At 47.0% G+C, this 22,270-nt stretch overlaps 1 protein-coding gene across 1 annotated transcript in view; it reads right to left on the bottom strand.

The window, feature by feature from the left end:
- The window catches only part of l(3)80Fj (lethal (3) 80Fj), a 413,275-nt gene that overhangs the window by 326,224 nt on the left and 64,781 nt on the right, over positions 1-22,270 (bottom strand). Inside the window, exons 10-12 of the mRNA XM_075686799.1 lie at positions 21,795-21,923; positions 20,856-21,008; positions 584-681 (exon numbers count right to left, since the gene is read on the bottom strand). Of these exons, the coding sequence (XP_075542914.1) occupies positions 584-681; positions 20,856-21,008; positions 21,795-21,923 (380 nt within the window). The remainder of the gene's footprint in view (positions 1-583; positions 682-20,855; positions 21,009-21,794; positions 21,924-22,270) is intronic.

The following is a 22,270-nucleotide window of genomic DNA, read 5'->3' as shown; positions in this document are numbered from 1 at the left end:
TCGTGAGGAATGGCGGTCTGCTTCCACAAAGACACGCGACAGGGCGCACTTACTGGGCTCACTCATAGACGCCATTGCAGATTCCCCTTCATACTTTGTTATTGACAGTGTTTCAAAATGCTCTGGTTGACGGACGTGGAGACCGCAGCGGAAGTAGTGGACAAATGAACAGACTGCCAAGGTTGACTTCGTAAGCGCTGATGTTGCCCTGCTCCCAACTTCAATTGAGGCTGCAGCTGCTTTGGCCCTTCCAGACTGCTACTGCAGCACAGTAGAAGACACCGGCCTATTGCTTGTGGATCATTTAGATTATGTTGAGGACGCCGTGGTTAAGCATGCGACTGCCAATAAGATGCAGGCTACACTGCTGAAGTACTTTCAGCCAAAGAAATAAATACTTTGTGTGAAGCTTCAAGTATTTACTGCATCACGATTGATTCATTGATTGATTTGTACAAGTTCTTTACGTGTTTTTTACATGATGTTATATATCAAATTCTGGCTATATCGAACTATTTCGCTATCACCGCGCTGTGCGATATATCAAGGTTCGACTGCAAACACCCAGCCTGTAGTGACGTACCTTGAACCCAGTCACTAGAAAAGTGGGTGGTTCCTGGGTCAATCGTGAGCACCACTTGGACATCATCTTGAGTGTCAGCAACAAGGTGCCTTCATGCACTGCATGAAAAAAAAAATAAAAAATACAAGGCCACAGTCTGCAAAGCAAGTACAGTGCAGTCCACTTATAACGATATCACATATAACAATATATTGGTTATAACAATGAGTATCAACTTATGCATTAGGACTAGGACAAGAAAAACATACACAGTCAAATCTTCATATATTGAACACCATATTAACGAAGTTTTATGGTTTCGATGTAAAATTATTTCAGTACTACGAAATTCAGAACACCGAACTTTTCAGTATAATTATCATCATTCAGTTTCCGTGTCATGTTAACGCCTCAGTACTACAAACTTCTGTATATACCCGCATAATGAACACACCTTTTTTCCCAATAAAGCGAAGCAAAGTTGGGGGGTGCATTCATTATGCGGGGTAAATTTCATGTAGACATTTTCAAAACAGAAAAAATTAAAAACTACGATGGTAATGACTTGGAACATGCATAAGATAACTTATTTTTGCAGTAAAAATACATGTACTATACCATTTGCAAACCATAAATTCACTCCACATCAGAGCTATCAGACTGTCGTTCAGGTGGCTGCTGGCTTCCATACGCCCCCCCCCCCCCCCCCACATATTATGGTTCCACCAAAGAATAAAGGACCAATTAGCCGCGCAAAGTCGGTGCGGCCTACGCCAATCATGCGCAGCAAAACTGAATGTGTGCTCTGAACAGCTATCTCCAATCACACCCCAGCTCATCCTCACGGCCGCTTCCGGTCGTCTGTCATAATCACAAGCATCACATTGAAGTATGCACCTCTTTTGATAAGCATGCTGTGTGCGTCCCTTTCCTCGGCCGTCCTGCTCATCGGCATGTCAAAATTTATCAGTGTCTGATCAGAGTTTCCATTTTGTGAGCAGATAAACACTACATCCTGCAGCAGGAGCATAACAAGACTTAAGGCCCATCACACACATCAAAACCCAAGGCAGGCATAAAAGCGAGCCACAGACGTACGAATTCGACACTACTCCTAACTATGACCACTACGCCGATCAAGTGCCGGCCAATTCTTTTTCACTTAGACTCTCCCATGTGCCACGTTCAACCGCGCGCCTATTACGGCAGCGTAAAGTACTTAAATTAGGTATGTTGCAGAAAGCCAATTGCGCATTTTTTTTTTCTCTTGAACGTGCTAGGTGCCTTTGTGCCAGCACTGGTGGAAAGGACGCGTTAAACATTAAGTGCACTTGCTTTAAACACATGTGCGAGAGTAAAAAATTGTAGTCTTTCCGAAAAACTACAGCACGGCTGTTCGATCATGGGACTGCACAGTATTGCAAAGTTGGGGGTGCATTCATTACACGAGGAAAAAAATTCTGATTTTTCACAACTGATCTGGGGGTGATCTAGGTACGCGAATAAATATGGCAGTAGTACGAAATCTGGGGATGCTTATATTTCTGTTTATCCATCATGGCAGCCGAAACAGCAGGCTAGCAGACGACAAGGGACAGAAAGAGGACACCACGTCACATGGGTTCGGAAAACTTGAGGCAGCGCTCAATAAAAAACACTGTAGAGATTTTAAAAATATATATATTGCAGAGGCGATGACACAATGGGTTTTGCAAGTGCATGCTTTCCCTCAGGCAAGTGTCACCTAGCAATGCAGGCATGCCCCCCTGCTTCCTTCTTTCACCCTTCTTTCTGCACATGCCTCTTTCTGTTGCACTTCCTTCTGCGGCCGTACTAGCTAGTGCAGAGTATGTACTAGCGCAGAGAAATGTTACCTCCATACTCGCGAGGATGCCACATAGTTGTACTTGCTTTGAATTAGCTCATGTGTCCGTCTCGTCTCGTGTGAGACAGTTGCGGTGTCCATGGCAAAAACAAACAACAGGAAACATCACGGTTTGTAGGTGACATGGAGCTTCCTTTTTCTCAGTAGTTTCCTCAGCATCTGCTTTGTGCACGTCACTTTTACTATATGGCGCTTCGGCTTCGGTGCGTGGCAGCTGGACCTATGGTAAATAGCAACAGCATGTGCAGACAGCCAGAAGCGATGTTTTCATGGATAGCTCAAACGGTGACAACTTATAAGCTGATGGGTCAGTGGGCAGAATGGTTATTCTTAGGGCTTCACTATAACAACCTTTCAGAATAACGAACTATTTTTGGCGGTCCCGCCTGATTTGTTATATCGAGATTTGACTGTACAATGATATTTTATTCATCGCATATCATATATAACAATCAAAATGTTTCCTTCAGGATGGAGTTTTCCATGCAGAATAATCGTGAAATTTGCGTTGCTAAGTTCCCCTTAAAACGGACGATGCAAAAAAGGGGGCAAAAAGCTTGGCTACGAAAGTTTGTGTCTACCACCATTAGCACGCAGCACGTCCCGCTTGCACACCGATTGCAAAAGCCACAGAGAGCATTGTGAGTTCACGCAGTGCGCAACAAGATGGCGCCAGCTGCTTCACGTCCACATCGCCCGACACGGAGGAAGGAAACTCAGGAGAGGCCCTGACGTCACTCTTTGTGAAGCTAAAGTGAAGCCGGAAGTTGGCATTGCTCGTGGCGTTGCTCCGCCTATCGGGCCAGCTCTCCTCTCTTGTTTACATTTTTCGCGAAACCACGCCGCGCTGCACGCAACCATGCTGCTCGGACCCGCGCGCTCCGCAGCAATACTAAACAATCGTTAGCACATTAGCATGATTCTGCCAAAGAGGGCAAAATTTCCCGCGGATATTCCTTCGTCCATTGCCACGGCGCGGTACATTGCGTACAGCGTTGCATGCACGTTCATTTCACGAACTTTAGTTCCTCCTGTCCCACCTGGCCACAGCAACATCCAGGAGAGCACGGTCCAGATAACGCAGCGCAACAAAACACGGAGACCAACGCAAACCTGCCCGCACGGCGCCTTTGCCCCGGCATGAAACCTACAAAGCAACACGTGTGAGCGCACAGAACCAAAACAGAGCCGTCATTGTGGTCCGAAAGGTGTGGCCGCTACGACAAAGAAATAAAAAATCAGCAAAAAAGAGGAGAACCTACTACGTCACTTCCTCCACACTTTTCTCCTAGCGCGCGGAGGGGGTAGGGCCTCTCCTCAGTTTCTTTCCTCCATGTCGCTTGAGAACGTGTTCCACATGCCCAGTGAAGAGGAAAGAAAAAACAAAGGCGCGGGGGGGGGGGGGAGGGCAGGGGGGAACGAAGCGGCGCTCCCCTGCCCACGGCACAATCCTGTCCAAGGAAATGCGCTGCAAAAGCAGCCCCGACGCATCAAACAGCCCAGTTAGTAGAAAATCGTGTCGACAAACTGTCAAGCTGTGTTGTTTGAGACGAAGCTGCAAATATTGCAAGACTCAAAGAAGTACAAACGTACGCAGGAGCACCACAATCATGACGGCTGCAACCAAGGGCGATGCTGATGAACAGAAAAGGCGGGCTTGATGTACCAGGCTGAAACCCCCATGATAGCGAAGCCAACACGGCGGAAACCACTGACAGTCGCTACTGACAAACAGGTGGTGCTTCAATGGAGGAGTTTCTGACTACAGATAGTGCTGCCTCATTCTGCGAAGAGATCTCCAATAACGCGATTGTTAGACAGTGTTAGCTTAACATTAGCATAACAGCAAGGTTAAGGGAAATAGCGTTACCGTTCCGCAAACTTTTTAGAAAGAGAGTTTTAGTATAGCATGATAGCGTAGTTTATGCGCGGGATGCTATTCGATTATGCTTTGAATTTCACATACATAGTGCGCCTAAGTGTTTCTATCTTTGCGTGTGTCCAGAAAGTGCAAGAGGCAGTGCAACGGAAACCAGGAGTGTGTTGTATTTGTAGTTTCCATGTCAGCCGATCTGTGGCAAAACAGTACAAGCAGTACAAGCTGTCTACCATAGCTTCCTAAATATTCTGATCTCGCAGGCCATATAGCATGGTCGCACCTATCTCCCGACTTCCCCAATAGGTGGTGCTGGAATCTCTGAGCTTTCTCTCGTTAGGCTTGGTCGCGTTTGAAACGAGAAATGGTCTCAAAATCTCCTCAAGGTTATCCATAATACTCAGTCATCGAAGTGACATGAGACTAAGCAAAAGTCCTTTACACAGCCATTTGCTAGGAACGAAGTGAATTCTACAAAAACAATGTCAAATTCAGTTCGAAGCAGATGACTGGGTCTGCCGCCATGTTTTACATAAACTATGCAAACCACGCAAAGACGGTAACTTTAAATCTGAGAAATAGCTTGCGTATGCTAATCTGTATGGGTTGTTTAGCATTCTGCGCATGCGCATTTCAATCTCACTAAGCCCATTTTCCACTAGGCACGCTAAACTAAAACTGCCTGCTGTCATGACAGATGGCGGCGTTGTGCAATGTAGGCAAAGACAGCAGCGGCAGTGACGACGAGATTGACAATGGCCCATCTTTGACACCAACCCCGATCGAGTTGCTCATTTATTTCATGCCAACTAAATTACTGCTGCCAGTATTCCAACAGCAGCTGGTTGTGATGCACACTTTCGTTGTGAACCTGAAACTCCCACAAAAGCAAGTGCAGATTTCGGAACATTTCAGCACGCCTAACGCTTACCCGCTATGAAACAGGCAGTTTTATTTTTCACTGTCTCCTTTTTAGCGCAAGTGGAAAATATGGTTTCGGATTTTCGAATCTATGTTCTATCTTTCTTTCTTTTTATATACAATCATGTCTCGTTAATATTGGCACCTCCGTTCCCCAGAAAAATAGTCCATAATGTGAGTCCTCCATAATAATGAATCAAGGAATAATCGTTCCAAAGAAGAACATGATTTATTCACCTAAAGAACGAGGAAATGTGGGTTTGCATTGACGCCTTCAATCCTACTGTAGTGCCCAAAAAGTGCAACACATCGGTTACTTGAAGTGCGCATTCTCCGTGTCCCTCCTGTTCAAGGTATGCAATAGCCGTTTTCAAGCTACGGTGAGCTTCACATAGAGTAACCGTTGGTCTTTCTTCTTCCCCGGCTGCTTCTGTCGATAATCTTATCCTCGGCGAAGCATGTTGCCTATTAAACATATACCATCGAATGTTCTAGCACTACCACTGGTTGTCGCGCCAGTTCCACAATGTGCTTGATATGCATGTCGTGTAGGCAATATGATCCCGTGTCCATAATAACGAGATAAAAATGCCTGTATTTACCCCGTTTTGTCTACAAAATAGCCGTCCATAGTTCGGACTGCAGGTTTCTATAGTAATGGGGAAGAATTGCATGGCAAAAGACCAGTTGTCGAAAATGTTCTGCATACTGCGGTGTGTCCATATTAATGGGGTCCATATTAACGAGACATGACTGTATAGCAATGATCGGTATGACGATAGGAAGCTTCGTTCTTCCTGATATTATTATAAGTGAAATGCACTGTACACATATACCGGAGAAAAATAGGCTGGTCAAATTCATGTTTACAGATGAAATATCGGATACAGTCGACTTCCATTCATTTGACCGTAGCAGGAGAAATGAGATGGGAGCCAGACAACACCTTTGGTTAAGATGGAATTAACCACATAAATCAAATTAACATACATCTACTGTCAGCTACTTTGATATTGACCACTAATATAAAGCATCACCTGCCAAACTGGCTCAATGGCAACAGCATCCTACTGCTGTCCCTGAGGTCATAGGCTCGATCCCCAGTGATGCCAACTGAACGCCAATGGCAATGGGTTAATAGAAGTCAGGGTGGAATTAATGGAAGTCAACTGCATCAGCAGAAGAAAAAGAAAAGGACACGATCAGGTCTTGCACAAGAAATGGAGGCGTGACGTCTCCGACGAGCCAGCAATAGATCTCCAGCAGATTTTCATAGCACTTCAACAGCTTGCCATCCCGATACAAAGCACAGGAACAATAATAATTACATAGGTTCTGCGCCTTCCCTATTACACAACTGTGAAATGGTTGTAATCACACAGAATTAGGATGCTGGCTTGCCAGGTGCAGTATGTTTGGTGACATGCTCAACAGCTGCAACAACTGGAACAAACAAGGAGCCTGCTTTGCTGCAACATGGTGTTCACCTCCAGCAGAAGAAATGCCCACCTAATGTGCACACTCAGTGGCTGAACATTTTCAGCTGCCAAAAATCTTGCAAAGAAGTGCCCTTTGCTCGAATAAAGTCTGGACATGGAATGTGCAACACTTAATGCAGGCCCCTGAAGTGAGGATTGAAAAGGTGTGAGTGGGAGTGCTCCAAGTGAAAGGGCATTTTAAGGGGGGATGTGGCTTTGAAAATTAAGTTCCTTATTTCTTTATGGGTTTTGATGAAAATTGGCACAAGTGTTTAGAATGTCTCCCTGATGCTTCCATTACAGTTTCAGAGCGATATCTTGAGAATATTTTATTCAATTTCATTGAGCAGAATTTTTCTCCCTCTTACTTTCTGGAGAGCCTGGGGAACTTAAAAAAACGTGATAGAAGGCTTGTTAAGTATTGACTGCATAGCTAAATGCGTGCTGATGGTCATTACATTTTTGCATTTTTTTTTCACAACACACATTTTTTGGAGTGCAATATTTTATGTTACCTTCACATCAAGCACACTTTCGGGGTATATGAATAGCCATATCGTAAACTTACAAAGGGTCAAGATAAGAAAGCGAGAATGTCACGACCTGCACTGCAGCCCAAGGAACGTGACAAAAAAATGCAGTCAAAATACTTCTTTAAATGGTAACAAAGAAATCAGCTCCAGAAATTGAGAAGAAAGGCAGAAAAACAGTTTTGAGAAAACAGCTCTCAAAGTTTCACCTTCTCTTCATTTCTCTAAAAGGCACCGAATTTGTAATCTTTGGGGTGTTTTGTGATGTGGGGCTTCTTGTACATGTGGCCTTTGGTCCGGTGTGCTTCCCTCCCCCCTTTTTTCTTCTTTTTATAGAGCATTCTTTGCTGCTGCTGCTCTACAAAGAGCATGGTGCCTAGGTTTCAAACCAAGTGACGTGCAGAACTCTGTGTGGGCATGAATATAGTTCCTGTATACACTCAGGCAGTCTGTACCCACGGGCTGCCCAATTGATAGCAATCTCTAGTACAATCAGTCAGGCTTTTTTTTTTTTTTTTGTAGAATTGACCATGTTACTGAATGAAGGCTCTTAGTGTCAGCAGCCTCCCAAGTCATCTTTACTTGACAATGGCTGTAGAACTTTGGATCAGAGAGCCAGTGATAGATATACAGCTGCCAGGTGCTTTCTAGAATTGTACGTTTGTATGATGCCTCGATCACTTCTGCAGCCAGGTGTCTGTGCCACCCCAAGGGGCCTAGTGAACAGAGCTCACGATGAGGTTCTCTTTATGAAGGGGTGGTATGACAGATATTGTTACGAGCTATTGTGACAATAGAGTGAACGCGCAATATGCTTGGTTGCGGCTCCGAGATGATGACGCACGAAATGCCTAGCCGCAGATACAAGGAACCGACGCACGATGTGCTTAGTCGCGCAGTTCGAGGTGCCGACGTGCGAAGTACATAGCCGCGCAGTCCGAGGTGCCGATGCACGAAATGCCTAGTCGCGGGCTCGAGGAGTCGGCCCTCGATGTGCTTATTCGCGCAGTCCAAGGTGCTGACGCGCGAAATGCCTAGTCGCGGGCTCGAGGAGCCGACACTCGATGCGCTCATTCGCGCAGTCCGAGGAGCCGATGCACAATATGCTTAGGTGAGGGTCCGAGAAGTCCGACCGTGATGGGCATGGTCGCAGAGTAGGAGACTCACTATGCGCATTTAGCCGCGTGCCCGAGGATTGCATGCACGATGTGCTTTGTCACGAATTCCGAACCGCCAAGTGCTGAAAGGCATAGCCGCATGTGCGAAGATTCTGCGCGTGAACCTTGGTCGCGAAGCCCGCGTCGCCGATGCTCGGAATGCTTAGCCGCGAGTCTGAAACGTCCACAAGCGTAGGGATCGGCCACGCTACTGCAATGTCCGCGCAACGCCCGTTTTGACACGTCGAGATTACGGCGAGTGGAGATGTCCAGACTCGCGAGGTGCAAAGAGCCGAGCAGCCAACGCGAGCGCTGGACCAATGGCGAACCGTGCTGGAGTCATGTGGCGGGCGCGGCCAATCGCGACCTTGAATCATTTGCTTTTTGTGCATGTGTTTCTGTATAGAGGAGATCGCTGAAGTGGCAAGTTTAAAGACGGAGAAACACGCTTTCCGAGACCAAGATGGCGGCGCTCGGTCGTGCTGTTCTGGAGATATTGTTGCTTGAAAAACACTTTTTTCTTGATTTCTTCGTTGAGCTATATCGCCGACTTGGCTGATAAAACGGATTTTTTAGAGCACTTTTAAATGGTTTACAGTGACGATATTTGGGTATCAGATATAAAAATGGTTATAGAAACTGAAAATGTGATTTTCAGAAAATCGATTTTTTTCGAAATTTTTTGTGATGCAAAAGCCGCGTCCGCCCTTAAAGAGCTTTAGCATGTCTGTACACTGGGGGTGTGCAAATACAAAATAGTAGATTTCTAATCGAATATCGAAACGAATAAAGAAAAAAAGAAGCCAAATATCAAATTGAATACCAGAAAATTTATCACAAAATTTATTGCTTACAAGCTATTTGAAAAAAATTATGTTGTGCATGCTTGGGAGTCTTGTAGCATTACAGGACAAGAATGTAGCAAGCCATCAGTAACCTTGGTACAGTAAAACCTTGCTAATAAGTACCTGCTTACGGCGTAGTTACGGTCAAAATGTAGTTGCTACAGTTATCCGGTCGAGTCCCCAGTGAACACAATGTATTGACTGACCGCTTACGATGTAGTGCACCATAGAATGCGCACGGGTTAGCGGATACCATTTTCACTAAAACGCAATACAGTCGAACCCGGCTATATCGAACTCGCAAAAAAACGCCTATCAGTTCGATATAGAGCATAATTCGATATAAGCCTGCTAAATAATTGGATGTCATAAAAGCACATACCATTTATAAGATCACTTTATTGATTAAACTAGCTTAGTTTCGCACGAAATAGTCCTGTATTTTCTTCTGCTTTGGCAATTTCGCTGCCTGCGACGCACACACTTTTCCACATTAAGGAGTCGGAGCAGCTGAGGCCGCAACTTTCCGCATTCGCGCAGAAGCACCGGACTATTGCGAGCGCACCAATCATTTCGGAGGATGTGGGACCGTCGTTGCTTTCCTCATTGTGCCCACTTTCACTTGTGCTCGGTACGATGTTGGCAATGTAGTCTTCGTTTTCGGGCTCTCCCGTGGTCACGGCACATCATTTGTGCTCACAAGCTCATCCATCGTTGATTCGTCAACAGCTTCCAGAAATTCTGACAGTTCGCTCCAAACTTCGGCAACACTGGCAACGGCTTCGTCGAATTCATCAAAATTTACGGTCATCACCGAGCACGCGGAAGTCGGCACGGCTGAAGCAATTTCAGATTAAGCACTCGTACGCGGCCGTGTGTACGGGTCGGGCGCCACGGGCACCGGGTCGCAAGTTTGGACGCTTTAGCCCTAATCTCCCCCTTATTCTTCAAGATCGTGCCGAGAGTGCTCCTCGGAATCTTGTGCTCTGCGGGGACATCCGACTTCTCACCGCGTTCGACACGATTTATGATTGCGAGCTTCACGACGAAAGGCAAATTCTGCCGCTTCATCACAGCAACACTGCGGGAGAAGGCCTACAAGGCGCACACAAAAACAGCGAGACAACTCGCACTTTCGCCATCTTGCATGACGAGGGCACAAGAGCATCTGATTGGCTGTCTGAGGAAGCGCTGTGGGCGGGCCAGGATCATTTTTTGCAGGGGGGGGGGGGTGCCGACGGCTCGTCTGAGGCAGCGCGGTCGGGCGCGGTCACGGTAGGGAGAGTGGTTGGATGGAGCTGCGCAGCCGGATTTTCTCCGCCACCGCGAGGGAAAGCCAACTTCCGGGGGCACTTTCCGCCGCTTGACGTTCGATTATCGGGTGTCGCTGCTATTTTTGTTCGATGTAAGCGTAATTTTCGCGATATATACTCATTGTAACTATATCATGTCCAGAAATTGTTCGATATACAGAATAATTCGATGTAAACAGGTTCGATATAGTCGGGTTCGACTGTATAGTGAACAGCATGCTGCACCTTTTTTGCCACTTTTGAAAACGAAAATCAACATAGAAACCGCAATTCAATCGGTGCTTGGAGGTACCAAACGACAACACCATATTGGTGATGGTAATTGGGCTTCCTCCTTTAGATCAGGTCTCCAAGCACAGAGAGCACAGCGTAGGCCGAAATCCTCATTGCAGCAACCCTCATGTTCCGACCTGTCCATACTTTTGCTGCTTCATAACCGGATTGCACATGTGTCATCGACGTGGTGTCATTTGTGGTGGTTGAGCAATGACTGGATATTTCATCTAGCATGTGACTTCGCCCTAGGAGTGCCGCGTACAAACAGTTGAACCCGACTATATCGAATCCATTTACATAGAATTATTCTGTATATAGAACAATTTCTGAACATGGTATAGTTACAATGAGTATATACAGTCTACGATCGTTACAACGGACTCGCATGCAATACTTTCAGATATAATGGACCACACTTTAACCTTAGTTTGCTCAACCTATTTTATTAATTCAACGAAGTTCGCCTTTAACGGACCCTGCTACAACGGACTATCAGCTACAGTAGACGAAATTAGTGACAATCTTTGCCAAAATCAGGCATGTAAAATGGACTTTTACAGTGTCAGCACAGGCTGGCAACTGACTTGCAAGTGTCAACCGACAATTGCAGCTCAATATAGTGCACGCGAGAGAGGGTGGAAAGCGGGGTGGAAGCGTGCTGTCTTTTACGAGCAACGCACAGGGGCGAGGCGAAGAAATTCCAATGGCTGCTGTTAACAGCACGGCCGCGCAGGCGCCGTATCTTGAAAGCGATTTGTGACGCGGACAAAGTGCACGCCTGCATGGGCGCTGTATCTAGAAAGCGATCTCCAATGTGGACAAAGTGCGCCTAGTGCTGGTAGCTTCGTATGCACTGTGTTTATACATTTAGCTCGCGTTGAAATGAGAGACAGCACGAAGGTCAATTCGCTCGACATTGCTGCCGCGCTTCCTCACTCCAACGTTTTGACAGCGACTTTCCACGGTCATCGAGCTAGATGTGTTCCATGTGTACCGGTGCGCACGTGACAGGGTGCCTGCTAATTTAGTTAGTAAGCCAATGTTTACAACTTTATACAGTGGCTAAAACTACTATCCTTACTTCGCATAGCTGTCTACTAATTTGTTATCGTAATTGATGTTTTGCCTTCCGGGCAGAACTGGTACTTTTTCTATTTGTTTGTTTTACTTTGGACATTTGTCCCTCACTCTTTGCAATAACGTTGATACACATCGCGATCAAAGTTTCAAAAGTGAGGCATTTCAGATACTATGGACTTCGGATAAAACAGACATTTCTTGTCAGATTATCAGGGTCTGTTGTAACGAGAGCCAATTGTATAGCAAAAATTATGCTTACATCGAACAAAAATAGCAGCGTCTCCCGATTTATCAAAAGCCAAGCAGAGCAAAAGTGCCCCTAGAAGTGCCCTTGCAGTGGGCATGGCTCCATCCAACCACTCTCCTTACCGTGACCATGCCACGTAGGGCGAGCTGTCGGCACCCTCCTGCAAAAAATTATCCTGGCCCACCCGCAGCGCTTGCTCAGACAGCCAATCAGAGGCTCTTGTGCCCTCGTTGTGCAATATGGCGCCTTATGGTCCTTCTGCAGTGTTGCCGTGACGAAGTGGCAGAATTTGCCTTTCGCCATGAAGATCGAAATCATAAATAGAGTCAAATGCGGCGAGACATCTGGCGTTGTCTTAGCATGCAAGATTCCAAGGAACACTCTCAACACAATCTTGAAGAATGAGGGGGAGATTAGGGACAAACAAACTCACGACCCGGTGTCTGTGGCGCCCGACACATATGCACGGCCGTGCATATGACGTCGAGCCAAACGTGTACAAGTGGTTCATCCAGAATTGCTTCAGACGTGCCGGCTTCCGCGTGCTCGGTGATGGCTCAAAATTCTGATCAATGCAACGAAGCCGTTGCCAGTGTTGACAAAGTTCGGAGCGAGCTTTCAGAATTTCCGGAAGCCATTGACGAATCGATGGTCGATGAGTTAGTAAATGCAGATGATGGTGTCACGTGTCACAACCACGGGAGAGCCCGAAAACGAAGACTTCATTGCCGACATGGTACCAAGCACAAGTGAAAGTGGGCCCAATGAAGAAAGCAACGACAATCCTTTGCCCACATCCTTTGAGGAGATTGGTGTACTCGCACTAGTCCGGCGCTTGTACGCGAATGTGGAAGGATGTGGAGAAGTCTGTGCGTCGCAGACAGCAAAACCGCCGAAACAGAAGAAAATACAGGACTATGCTAGTTTCGTCAATAAAGTGATTTTATAAATGGTATGTGCTTTTATGACGTCCAATTCTTTAGCAGCCTTATATTGAATTATGCCCTATATCGAACTGATAGGCACCTTTCTGCAAGTTCGATATAGCCGGGTTCATCTGCAGTTTGTGGCGGTTCAGCACTGACAGGATATTTCGTCTCGTTTCATCTGGAAAGATGGAGCCATGGCAAAACCGAATAGACAAAAAAACCATGTATTCAGCATGAAGGAGAAGTTGGACATCCTTCGTAGCATTGAAACCAGAACAACAAAGACCGCCATAACATGTGTGTGGTGGTGCCTTTCAGAACAGCTTGCAGCATATGGAAAGTACCCCAAAAGCTAGGAAGCGGTGCTACATCGAACATCAAGAGGTGCCGCTTGACAGGATAAGGCTTTCCGGAGGTTGAAGAGGCCTTGATGTTGTGGCTGAAAAAAAGCCAGGGCGCAGTACCGGGTGCCATAGTCAAGAACCACTTCACCCGAGCGATGTTTGTTGTGTGCATGAGCAATGCTGAAAACAAAGAGTGCCAAACTGCGACAGCCTGCTCACAGATGTGTTGGACCATCAACGTAATGCCAAGGCTCTGCAGTTTCAATCGTTCCATGACCTAGGCAGCGATGTAGCAACATCTCCCAACTTATCAGACAGAGATTGATTGTTGCTGCTGTTGTGCCTCGTGAAGTTCTAGATTGTTTGCAATGGCTGCATTATATTCGCACCATGAATAAGGGCCATGGGGACAAAAGCTATGGTTGGGCTCCTCATCAGTTGAGGTTACCGTATTTACACGATTGTAAGTCGACCCTCCCATATCGCTTGACAGGAAAAAAAAAAGGAGAGCATACCCAAGGGCGCATTCGATAACGAAAGTTTATTAGTAGTAACTGACATGGTCACTGGACTACTCATCTTCACTAGTGCTGCCATCGTCATCGTTGCTACAGTCCCACAGCGCATCGTTGTCCTGCGAAATTTCACATTTGGAAAATGACCGCACCATGACATTTTGTGGAACAGCAGCGCACGCCGAATGCACCCAACCACACGCAGCCGTCAGGGAGGCTCTTTTGACAGGTCGAGTTGGCGTAACTTCGCGGTCTTCTGCCGCCAGCCACTCGCTGTACTCACGACGGAGCAGGTCCTTAAAGGGAAGCTGAAATACTTTTCGAAAAAAATGAGTTCCCTGCGTCATTGTACAGTTTTGAGTCCACTAAACACGAATATCTCGTTTAAAAATGGTGGAAACAAACGCAAACAGCTGTTTTTTGCAAGAAAATGCGCACCAGCGCCTCAGGGCATCGCGCGAACGCCGCTGTTGCCCGTGATTGGTCGGGACCACTGTGACGTCATTCACGGGGATCGCCAGTCGGCGCCGCCTTTTCAGAACATAGCACGCTGTTCTGGTTTGGCTTCACAGGTGAGTTGTAAGCATTATGGAACGTTCTCGCTGTCTCGGACGACTTGCATTTTCGCCGTACATGTTTGAACCAACAGCCAATACAGAAAACGATGGTGGCAACGACGTTGTTGAGTGTGCCAACAGCTAGAACGATGTGTGCACCTTCTCGCGCATTGGAAACATTAGCTGGTACGTATGTTTTTTCATGTAGCTGCACGTTACAATGACAGGAGAAAAAATGCTCTAAAGTGTCACTGGGAACTTGCTGCTGGAAGAATACCGAAGCACTAACTTCTTATTAGATTGTAAACGCGGGTGCAAATCCGTGATGTCAAGTACCTTGCCGCTGCTTGTCTAAAGTTCTGTGGTCTTTTGCGTGTTGATACACGATCGCGGACACAAGTGCCGCGTTTCAAAGCGCACACATACAGTGTTGCGAGGTACAGTCAAGGAAGTTGCTTATCATACACATCCAGAGATGGCCAGAGGTATTATTATATGTGCAATATTCATACCATGGTTCGACGACATTGCGATTGTGGCTCGATCAAGAATCGGTGTGTGTGCTGCATGTAGTGTTGACATACAGATATTATGCAGTTTTAGCGCCGCCATATGGTAAACATGGTAAATTTACGGTAACTGCAACCGTACGTCGAATGTTGCTAGGCAAGCCTATACTCCATTTCATACCTCAGGTGCAACGCTGTGGAAGCTATGCAAGAAGTCCAGTCACCAAAATTTATTACTGTCCGCGTTTCCGCCTATGCTTCGCAGCATGCCAGCGGCTTTTGCTTGCGCGAGTATGCACGTGAAGCTGCCGCGACGGGCAACAATAAAAAAATAACGAAAAGCAAATTGATTTAAAACAATGTTTTAGCAGCCGTATAAGTACACGGATTGTTTCTATGGGTAAATTCTTTTTTTTTCATTCAGAACTGAGTGCCTCTTGGCGAAGGCCGCTCTTCGAGGTGGTGAGGTGTTTCTCTTGTGGGAGAATATAGACGGAACAACGCCGGGCTAGAGTCGCGCTGATTTAATTGGAATACCGATTGCCCGCATCGTTGTCAAGCTCCGATGATAATCACTGCCGCCGAAATGGTCCAAGCACAGCACAGTTGATTTCTTCGGCACAAAAATATCTCTCCTGACCGCACGGACCCACTGCGCTGCAAGCTTCTTGTCCTTCGGGAACATGGGAAACACCACCTCGTCTCGCCCGCCTGTGTTCACACAGCCGAATGCTGCACAGAACGAGGGCATGTTGGGCGCCCTTGGCTGTAGGCACTCATGCAGAACAGAAAGGAAGCACAGTTCACGAAAATCGCAAAAGGAAACGAACGTCAGTGGCGGCAGATCTCTCGTAGCATCGTTTAGTAAAGCGCAGGACGGAAAGAAGCATGCCAGCACATGCCTCCACGCCGGTCCGGCAGCACGGTCCCCGGGAATGACGTCACTCTCGGCGGTTCTCTCCTCCGGCTGCCTCCTCACCCAGCGCTCCGGGAAGCGACGGGGGCATGTCCGCGGGGGGGGATTCAGAAAGCGATTTTCACCCCTTATATTAACAAAACGAAGAAAAAAACTTTCGGAACCGTAAATTAATAGGTCTGTTCTTCCCAACCCCAGCAATTCATGGAAATTGAAAACTGTTTCAGCTTCCCTTTAAAAGGCGAAGATCCGGGCTTGTTTCATGACCATGTCGCACTTCACAGGCAGGGATCGATCGCGCATTTCAGCGACGTACGCCGCAAGCTTAGCCTACAGCTCCGGAAAGCGTCCAGACTTTGGCACATGGGTAATTCCTCACTTGTCGTCACAGATGAAAATTTCGCTTCACTGCAGTCGCCACTCTCGCACCACCCGTTCAGAAACATCGAACTTGCGGCCCGCTGCGCAGTGATTTGTTTCTTCAGCATAAAGGATGGCAGCCCTCTTGAACGCTGCTGTGAACGAACGAGTGCCGAATGATTAATGGGCCTGGAGCACTCATGACTGAGGAAGCATAGAAGTAGCACGTAGCCGGCAGTCAAGTGGAATGCATCAAATCAATGCCTTTCGTCAAACTATAGAGAAAGCTAAGTGCAACAGGCAAAGAGAAACCTGCGAGCGGTGTCTGCTCTTCTATGAACTACCGATGCTCCCCGCAAGTGCTGCCGTTCTGAGGGTGCCGCCGCGAATGGAACAGCAGCGCTTCCATCAACTATCAACACCCCCTCATGAGTGTTGTGTGCACTGTAAAACTCTCAAAAATGTTGAAAAACCCTTCTGAAAAGCGAACAAGCACACGGGATAGTGAAAAGCTACAGGTAGGGCCATAGAGAAAACATAAAATTCTAACTATGTTGTAGCTCCCGTTGGTCTCGCTTTTTTGGCGATGCCATGTTTTGGTTTCTATTGTAAGTCGACCCCCCCCTTCAGATTTTAAAATTAAAAGAGTGGTCGACTTACAATCGTGTAAATATGTATGTGGTAATATGTAGCCCATACTGCTATGTGCATCTCACCCACATTTCCCGAATGTGATTTAAGTGCCCAACCACAGTAGCTTGTCAGCTTATTTATCAGGTCTCCTGTCAGGTGGCCCTTGCCACTGATGCGCTCACCATTTTCCCCTTTCTGCTTCTGCACAAGATTGCACAGCGCCGATCCCATGCATTTCTGCACGTGGTTTGCGCAGTCTTCCTTTTCCACGGGTATGATCTGCTGTCCCCGTCGGAGAGCATGGTTGAGTACCTCAGGCCATTAAGGGAAAGCGAGCGCTGAAATAAAATTAGTGCTGCCTCCACCTCTATCTGGCCTGCCTTGGAAGACGTGTCCTTTAGATTGGCATAAATGCTGCGACTTCCAGTCAGCGTAATCTGGGGTTTCAGGTTTAGAGCCAAGCTCACAGCAAAAGCAGAAATTCGAAAAGACCACATAGTCCAAAACATAAGCTGAAAAAAGCTCTATCACTGTGGCCACTCCAATGTGAGATGAATGTCCCGAGTGTGCCAAGTGCCATCAAAAGAAACTGCAATATTACCTGCCTTTCCTAAATTCAGGATTTGGTATACATTCTTCACTGAAGTGGCACACTTCGCCATATTCTCAGTGCAGGCACTTGTTGCAGCTGGATTTAGCTTTAATTTCAGATAGTGCTGATAGGTCTTGTTGTGAAGGCCTCTGTGTGAAACTCCGATAGTGGCAAAAATATTGTTAAGCACCGTCAGCCCGTTTCCCGTGCTCTGTATGGCAGTGCCTCCAACTCGTTGCGAGCTCCATTTCGTGTCAATTTCGCCACAGTTGCTGCACAGAACTTTCAGCTTCACGGCAATGCCGTACTCCCGCGAGTGCCGCTCGATGGTCACCGCTCAGTGGCACACTCAGCAACCGGCAACTTTCAGTAAACAGTTTACCATGTCTAGGTTGACGATGGTGTACATTGTTGTCGACGCACTTTCCAGACGGGGCTCACTTGTTAGGCACTTCACCTTGCGCTCCGCCGCTGGAACTGAGGAGAGTTCCGCTGTTTTTTCCTGTGCTTGTAGCTCGATCTGATCTCGGTCCGCCGCCATGAGATACGCTGTGTCGATCCTCGCGCGGTCCAGCTGAGGGCGCATCTCTGTATCACACGCGCCCATGACGACCGCCGCCCCGCAATCTGTTACCGGCGTGTCCGCTGTATGGTCACAGTCCACCGTCGACATCGCAAGCACCACCTACGTTTTCCGTCGCTCAGGCCGAGCGCCAACGCCGTCAGCCGCTTTTGGGACCACTGCGGTGACAGCTGTCACGATCGCCTCTTCCCATTGTGTTGCACCCAACTCCTTGGTTGCACCGCTGTTGCGCGGCGTCTGCAAGTCCGCTGGTCCGACAAGGTTGTCCGACATTGTCACTTGTAGTTCCGATGCATCTTTTCACTGCACCACGCGGTTTCTTTTATGCTTCCCAAATTTATGCACTGTACGGAATTTCCGTGCATGGCTTGGCATCTCGATTGATCACGACAATGCTGAGCAATGGTTTAGGCAAAACAGCGTCGCCAACGCGAGGTGTTGCTGAGCTCCAATCAGAAGGCGTTATTTAGCCACGTGATGGTCACGGCCCAACAGGATGGTGCAATTGCCTCTCTTGTTCTTGCCTGGTTACTCCCTCCTCAAGCAACCTCGAATGCTCGTTTTCAGCGGGAAAGGGAGCAGGAAGGACACACTTTCGAACAAGACCAAAATGGTGGCGCTCCGTTGATCGATTTCGAAACTGTCAGCAGCGCAAGATGGGGCATTTTCGGTGCATCTCGCAGACGAAAATGAGTGTCTCACGTAACAAATACAGCGTTCTTTTGCCCAAAGAAGCGTGATTTCGCGTTAATTTTTGGCAAAAAGCGCGTGATGACATCTAGATTGCGAAAATAACAAAACTGAAAAATCTACTTTTTAGCGATTTTTTTCGTCTCCAACACCCATGTACCCCCTTAATATGCAGGAGACAAAGATAATGATCAATAGCCTTGCAAGGGTACAAGAGTTCAAGATCACCAGTCAGCCTCTAGAGTCTGTGGAGTAGTATGTTTACCTAGGTAAATTAATCACAGGGAATCACAGACACTGTCAGCTCCTGACTGGAAGCTTACCATTATCATTGAAAAAGAAGGCATATAATCAGTGCATTCTACCAGTGCTGGCATATGGGGCAGAGACTTGGAGACTGACAAAGAAGCTTGAGAACAAGTTAAGGACCGCGCAAATAGTGATGGAACGAAGATTGCTAGACGTAACGTTAAGAGACAGGAAGAGAGCGGTTCGGATCAGAGAGCGAACGGATATACAGTTGCCGACCGTTTATTCGGACCTCACAGGGACTGCGGAAATGTCCGAATAAACAGGTGTCCGAAAAAGCAGATTAAGAAAAAAAAAATCCTTTATTTCCACGCACTTATTCGGGCTTGGCAGTAGGCTAGAAGAAATCGTGAATGTGCCGTTGCACGCTGTTCTATTTACGCACAATCAGATAAGCCTGAATCTCGGAGAGGGTACCGTAGCACATGATGCGTCATCTTCCGACTCATTCCGAGTCATTGTCCGGTGGTGCAGCAGAAACCTGACAAATGATCTCGCCGTCGTCAAGTTTTGCGCATGTCAGTACAGCAGTGTCAGCACCTGTGAAACTGTCAAGTTAGACGGTGTCCGGAATCGCAATGCAACCACTGTGCAGGTCTCGGAAGAACATTTTCGGCGTCAGTAGGGAGCACATCGGTAGACGACAAATCCTAGGCCTCCTGGCACCCGCTTGCCGGCATTCCTCAGCGCTGTCTGCGTGGGCACTGTCAGCACCATTAGACACTTGACGCGATGTTTCCGTATGCCGCGTTGCATCACCGAAACCTAGACACAGCACACGAGGCAAACATCACCACGCCGTCACGCCGACACCAGTCGCACAAACGAAAAACGTGGCCTACTCGCAGTGTCGTGCACGAAGAAACAAATCAGCTGCTGGACTGTCTTAAAATATGGCTTACTAAGCTGAGCCCAGAACTACTGTAGCCATGAACCAGGCAGAAATGGTGATGATGAGCAGGGATTTGCAGTAGCACCACTTCGTGGGGCAGCAAGGAGGCTCTGTTCAAAACAAAAATGGCGCTCAGCTAGTCGAACCATGCACCGCTCAGAGTCGGTGCATGGTGCTCTCGATAGAGTTGGCTCAAGGAGTGTCCGAAAAATCAGATGAGAGGTTGCAATGTGTACGAACTTTCGGCAGTTGTTATACATTATGGTCTATTGGGAGAATGGTGGTGCCGCGAAGCAGACCGAATAATCGAGCATGTCCGAATTTTTTGAGTCCGGAAAATCAGTCGGCGACTGTAGATGATATTCTAATTGACATCAAGAGAAAAAAATGAAGCTGAGCAGGTCATGTAATGTGCCGGTTAGATAACCGTTCGACCACTATGGTTACAGAATGGGCATCAAGAGAAGGAAAACGCAGTGGAGGACGGCAGAACACTAGGTGGAGCAATTGAAAACATTTGATTGATTGAAAACATCTAGGTGGAGCAATGAAATTAGGAAATTTGTGGGCACTAGATGGAATCGGTTGGCACAGGACAGGGGTAATTGGAGATCGCAAGGAGAGGCCTTCGTCCTGCAGTGGATGCAAAACAGGCTGATGAAATCTTTTCATTAGCTGCCAGGCCGGGAGACCAGCAGATTTGTGGTGTTGGATGAGTTTCACACTATTGTATAATGACATGCCATACCATGAGCAGTAATATGGCGTCCGTGGCATCACTTGATTAAGCCCCTGTTCTATGGGATGCTCTAAGTAAGTGATGTGTGCCTAGTGACGACACTCAAAGCAAACTCACCCTCGGCCTTTAGCACAGCCAGGAGGTGTTGCAGGGCGATCTCGCTAAGCCGTTGAACATGGGATGCCCCGTTCACCACGTGGCAGCTCACCTCACCAATGGCAGTCAGCACGCTCAGTCGCTGCTCAGTCGTGGTCAGCTTCCCCTCGGAGCCTGGATTTTTGAAGCAAGAAACCGTCAAATACACCATAAGCAACCATAAACACAGGGTTCTCACAGCCTTCTCATACAGTGCTCGTCATCAGTCAACAGGCAATCAATAAAAAAAAAATCCTTTTTGTTTTGCATTACTGTGCAAAAGGACCGTAGCATTAGCTATGAACAATGAACTGCAACTGTGATCCCCCAATGCCCCAAAACGCATTCCTTGTCAGGTTTTTTGGGGGGGTGATACATCTTCAGCACTGGATTTTTTTTTTCTAGGATATTATAAAAGAAACACGATAGTTTATTTTTGGTTATGCAGAAAGGCAAAAATGGCACGAATAATGGCAAACGTTCTCTTGGTAGGGTCCTCACATTCCTATCTGACGTCAGTGACACAGCAGGAAAGAAATGTGAACACTTACCAGTACAACAGTGACACTAAAATGGTTAAATTAATGTTGCAATATTTAAAAATTATATCATCATCAACAGGCAGTCCACTACATCCACAACCACTACTCCCTCTGTTAAAAGTTGTCACTTAGAACGTCAACATCTGTTTAAATTTATAAAGGTGCCGGGTTGGACTTGCAACGAAAAGGACTGCCTCCTAATGAATGAAGGAAACAAGAAACTGCAAGCTGACTACACCACCCCAAACCTTCTAGACAAGCTGAATCTAGCAGCATCTGTTTGATCAGTTCCTGTGGCCAGCAATAATTTCAATTTATTCACAAAACAGCAAAGGAGAATTTGAGAAACACTTCCATGAGTAGACAGCGCTTCACTGACCGTTGAGGACCCCCACAAGGTGCTTGATGAGGGCCTCGAGGGCCTCTTGCGAACCACACTGGTGGGCCAGGTTCCTCAGGGCCACCACCGCCCCCTGCCGGCAAGACTCGTCCTTGGCCACCAGGTGCTCTGAATTGAAGAGGGAAGAGAACGCAACAATGAGCAACAGTAAAGGCAGAGGCGTAAGAAGCGAAACTTGCAAAGCATAATGCAGCATGAGAAAACTGAAAATTGTACACACATTCAAATACACAATACATTCCCATTTAGCCAGAAACGATGCAGCAGTAGGTCTCTCATGTAGTATCAACTTAATGAGCGCAGCATTTCGGGCCAAGTTGGTAATCCATTACTTAAGCATTATTACGCGACAAAAAAAAGACACGGACGTAAGAGAAAACACACACCAAGTGCAAACTTTAAACTAAATCTATTGTGCCACTGAGTCGGTTTATATATGTGAAGCAGTATAGACT

This window comes from Dermacentor variabilis, chromosome 3 (assembly GCF_050947875.1).
Source record: "Dermacentor variabilis isolate Ectoservices chromosome 3, ASM5094787v1, whole genome shotgun sequence".
NCBI classification, from domain to species: Eukaryota; Metazoa; Arthropoda; class Arachnida; order Ixodida; family Ixodidae; genus Dermacentor; species Dermacentor variabilis.
The sequence above is the reverse complement of the archived record's forward strand: the minus strand, read 5'-3'. Positions and strand labels throughout refer to the sequence as shown.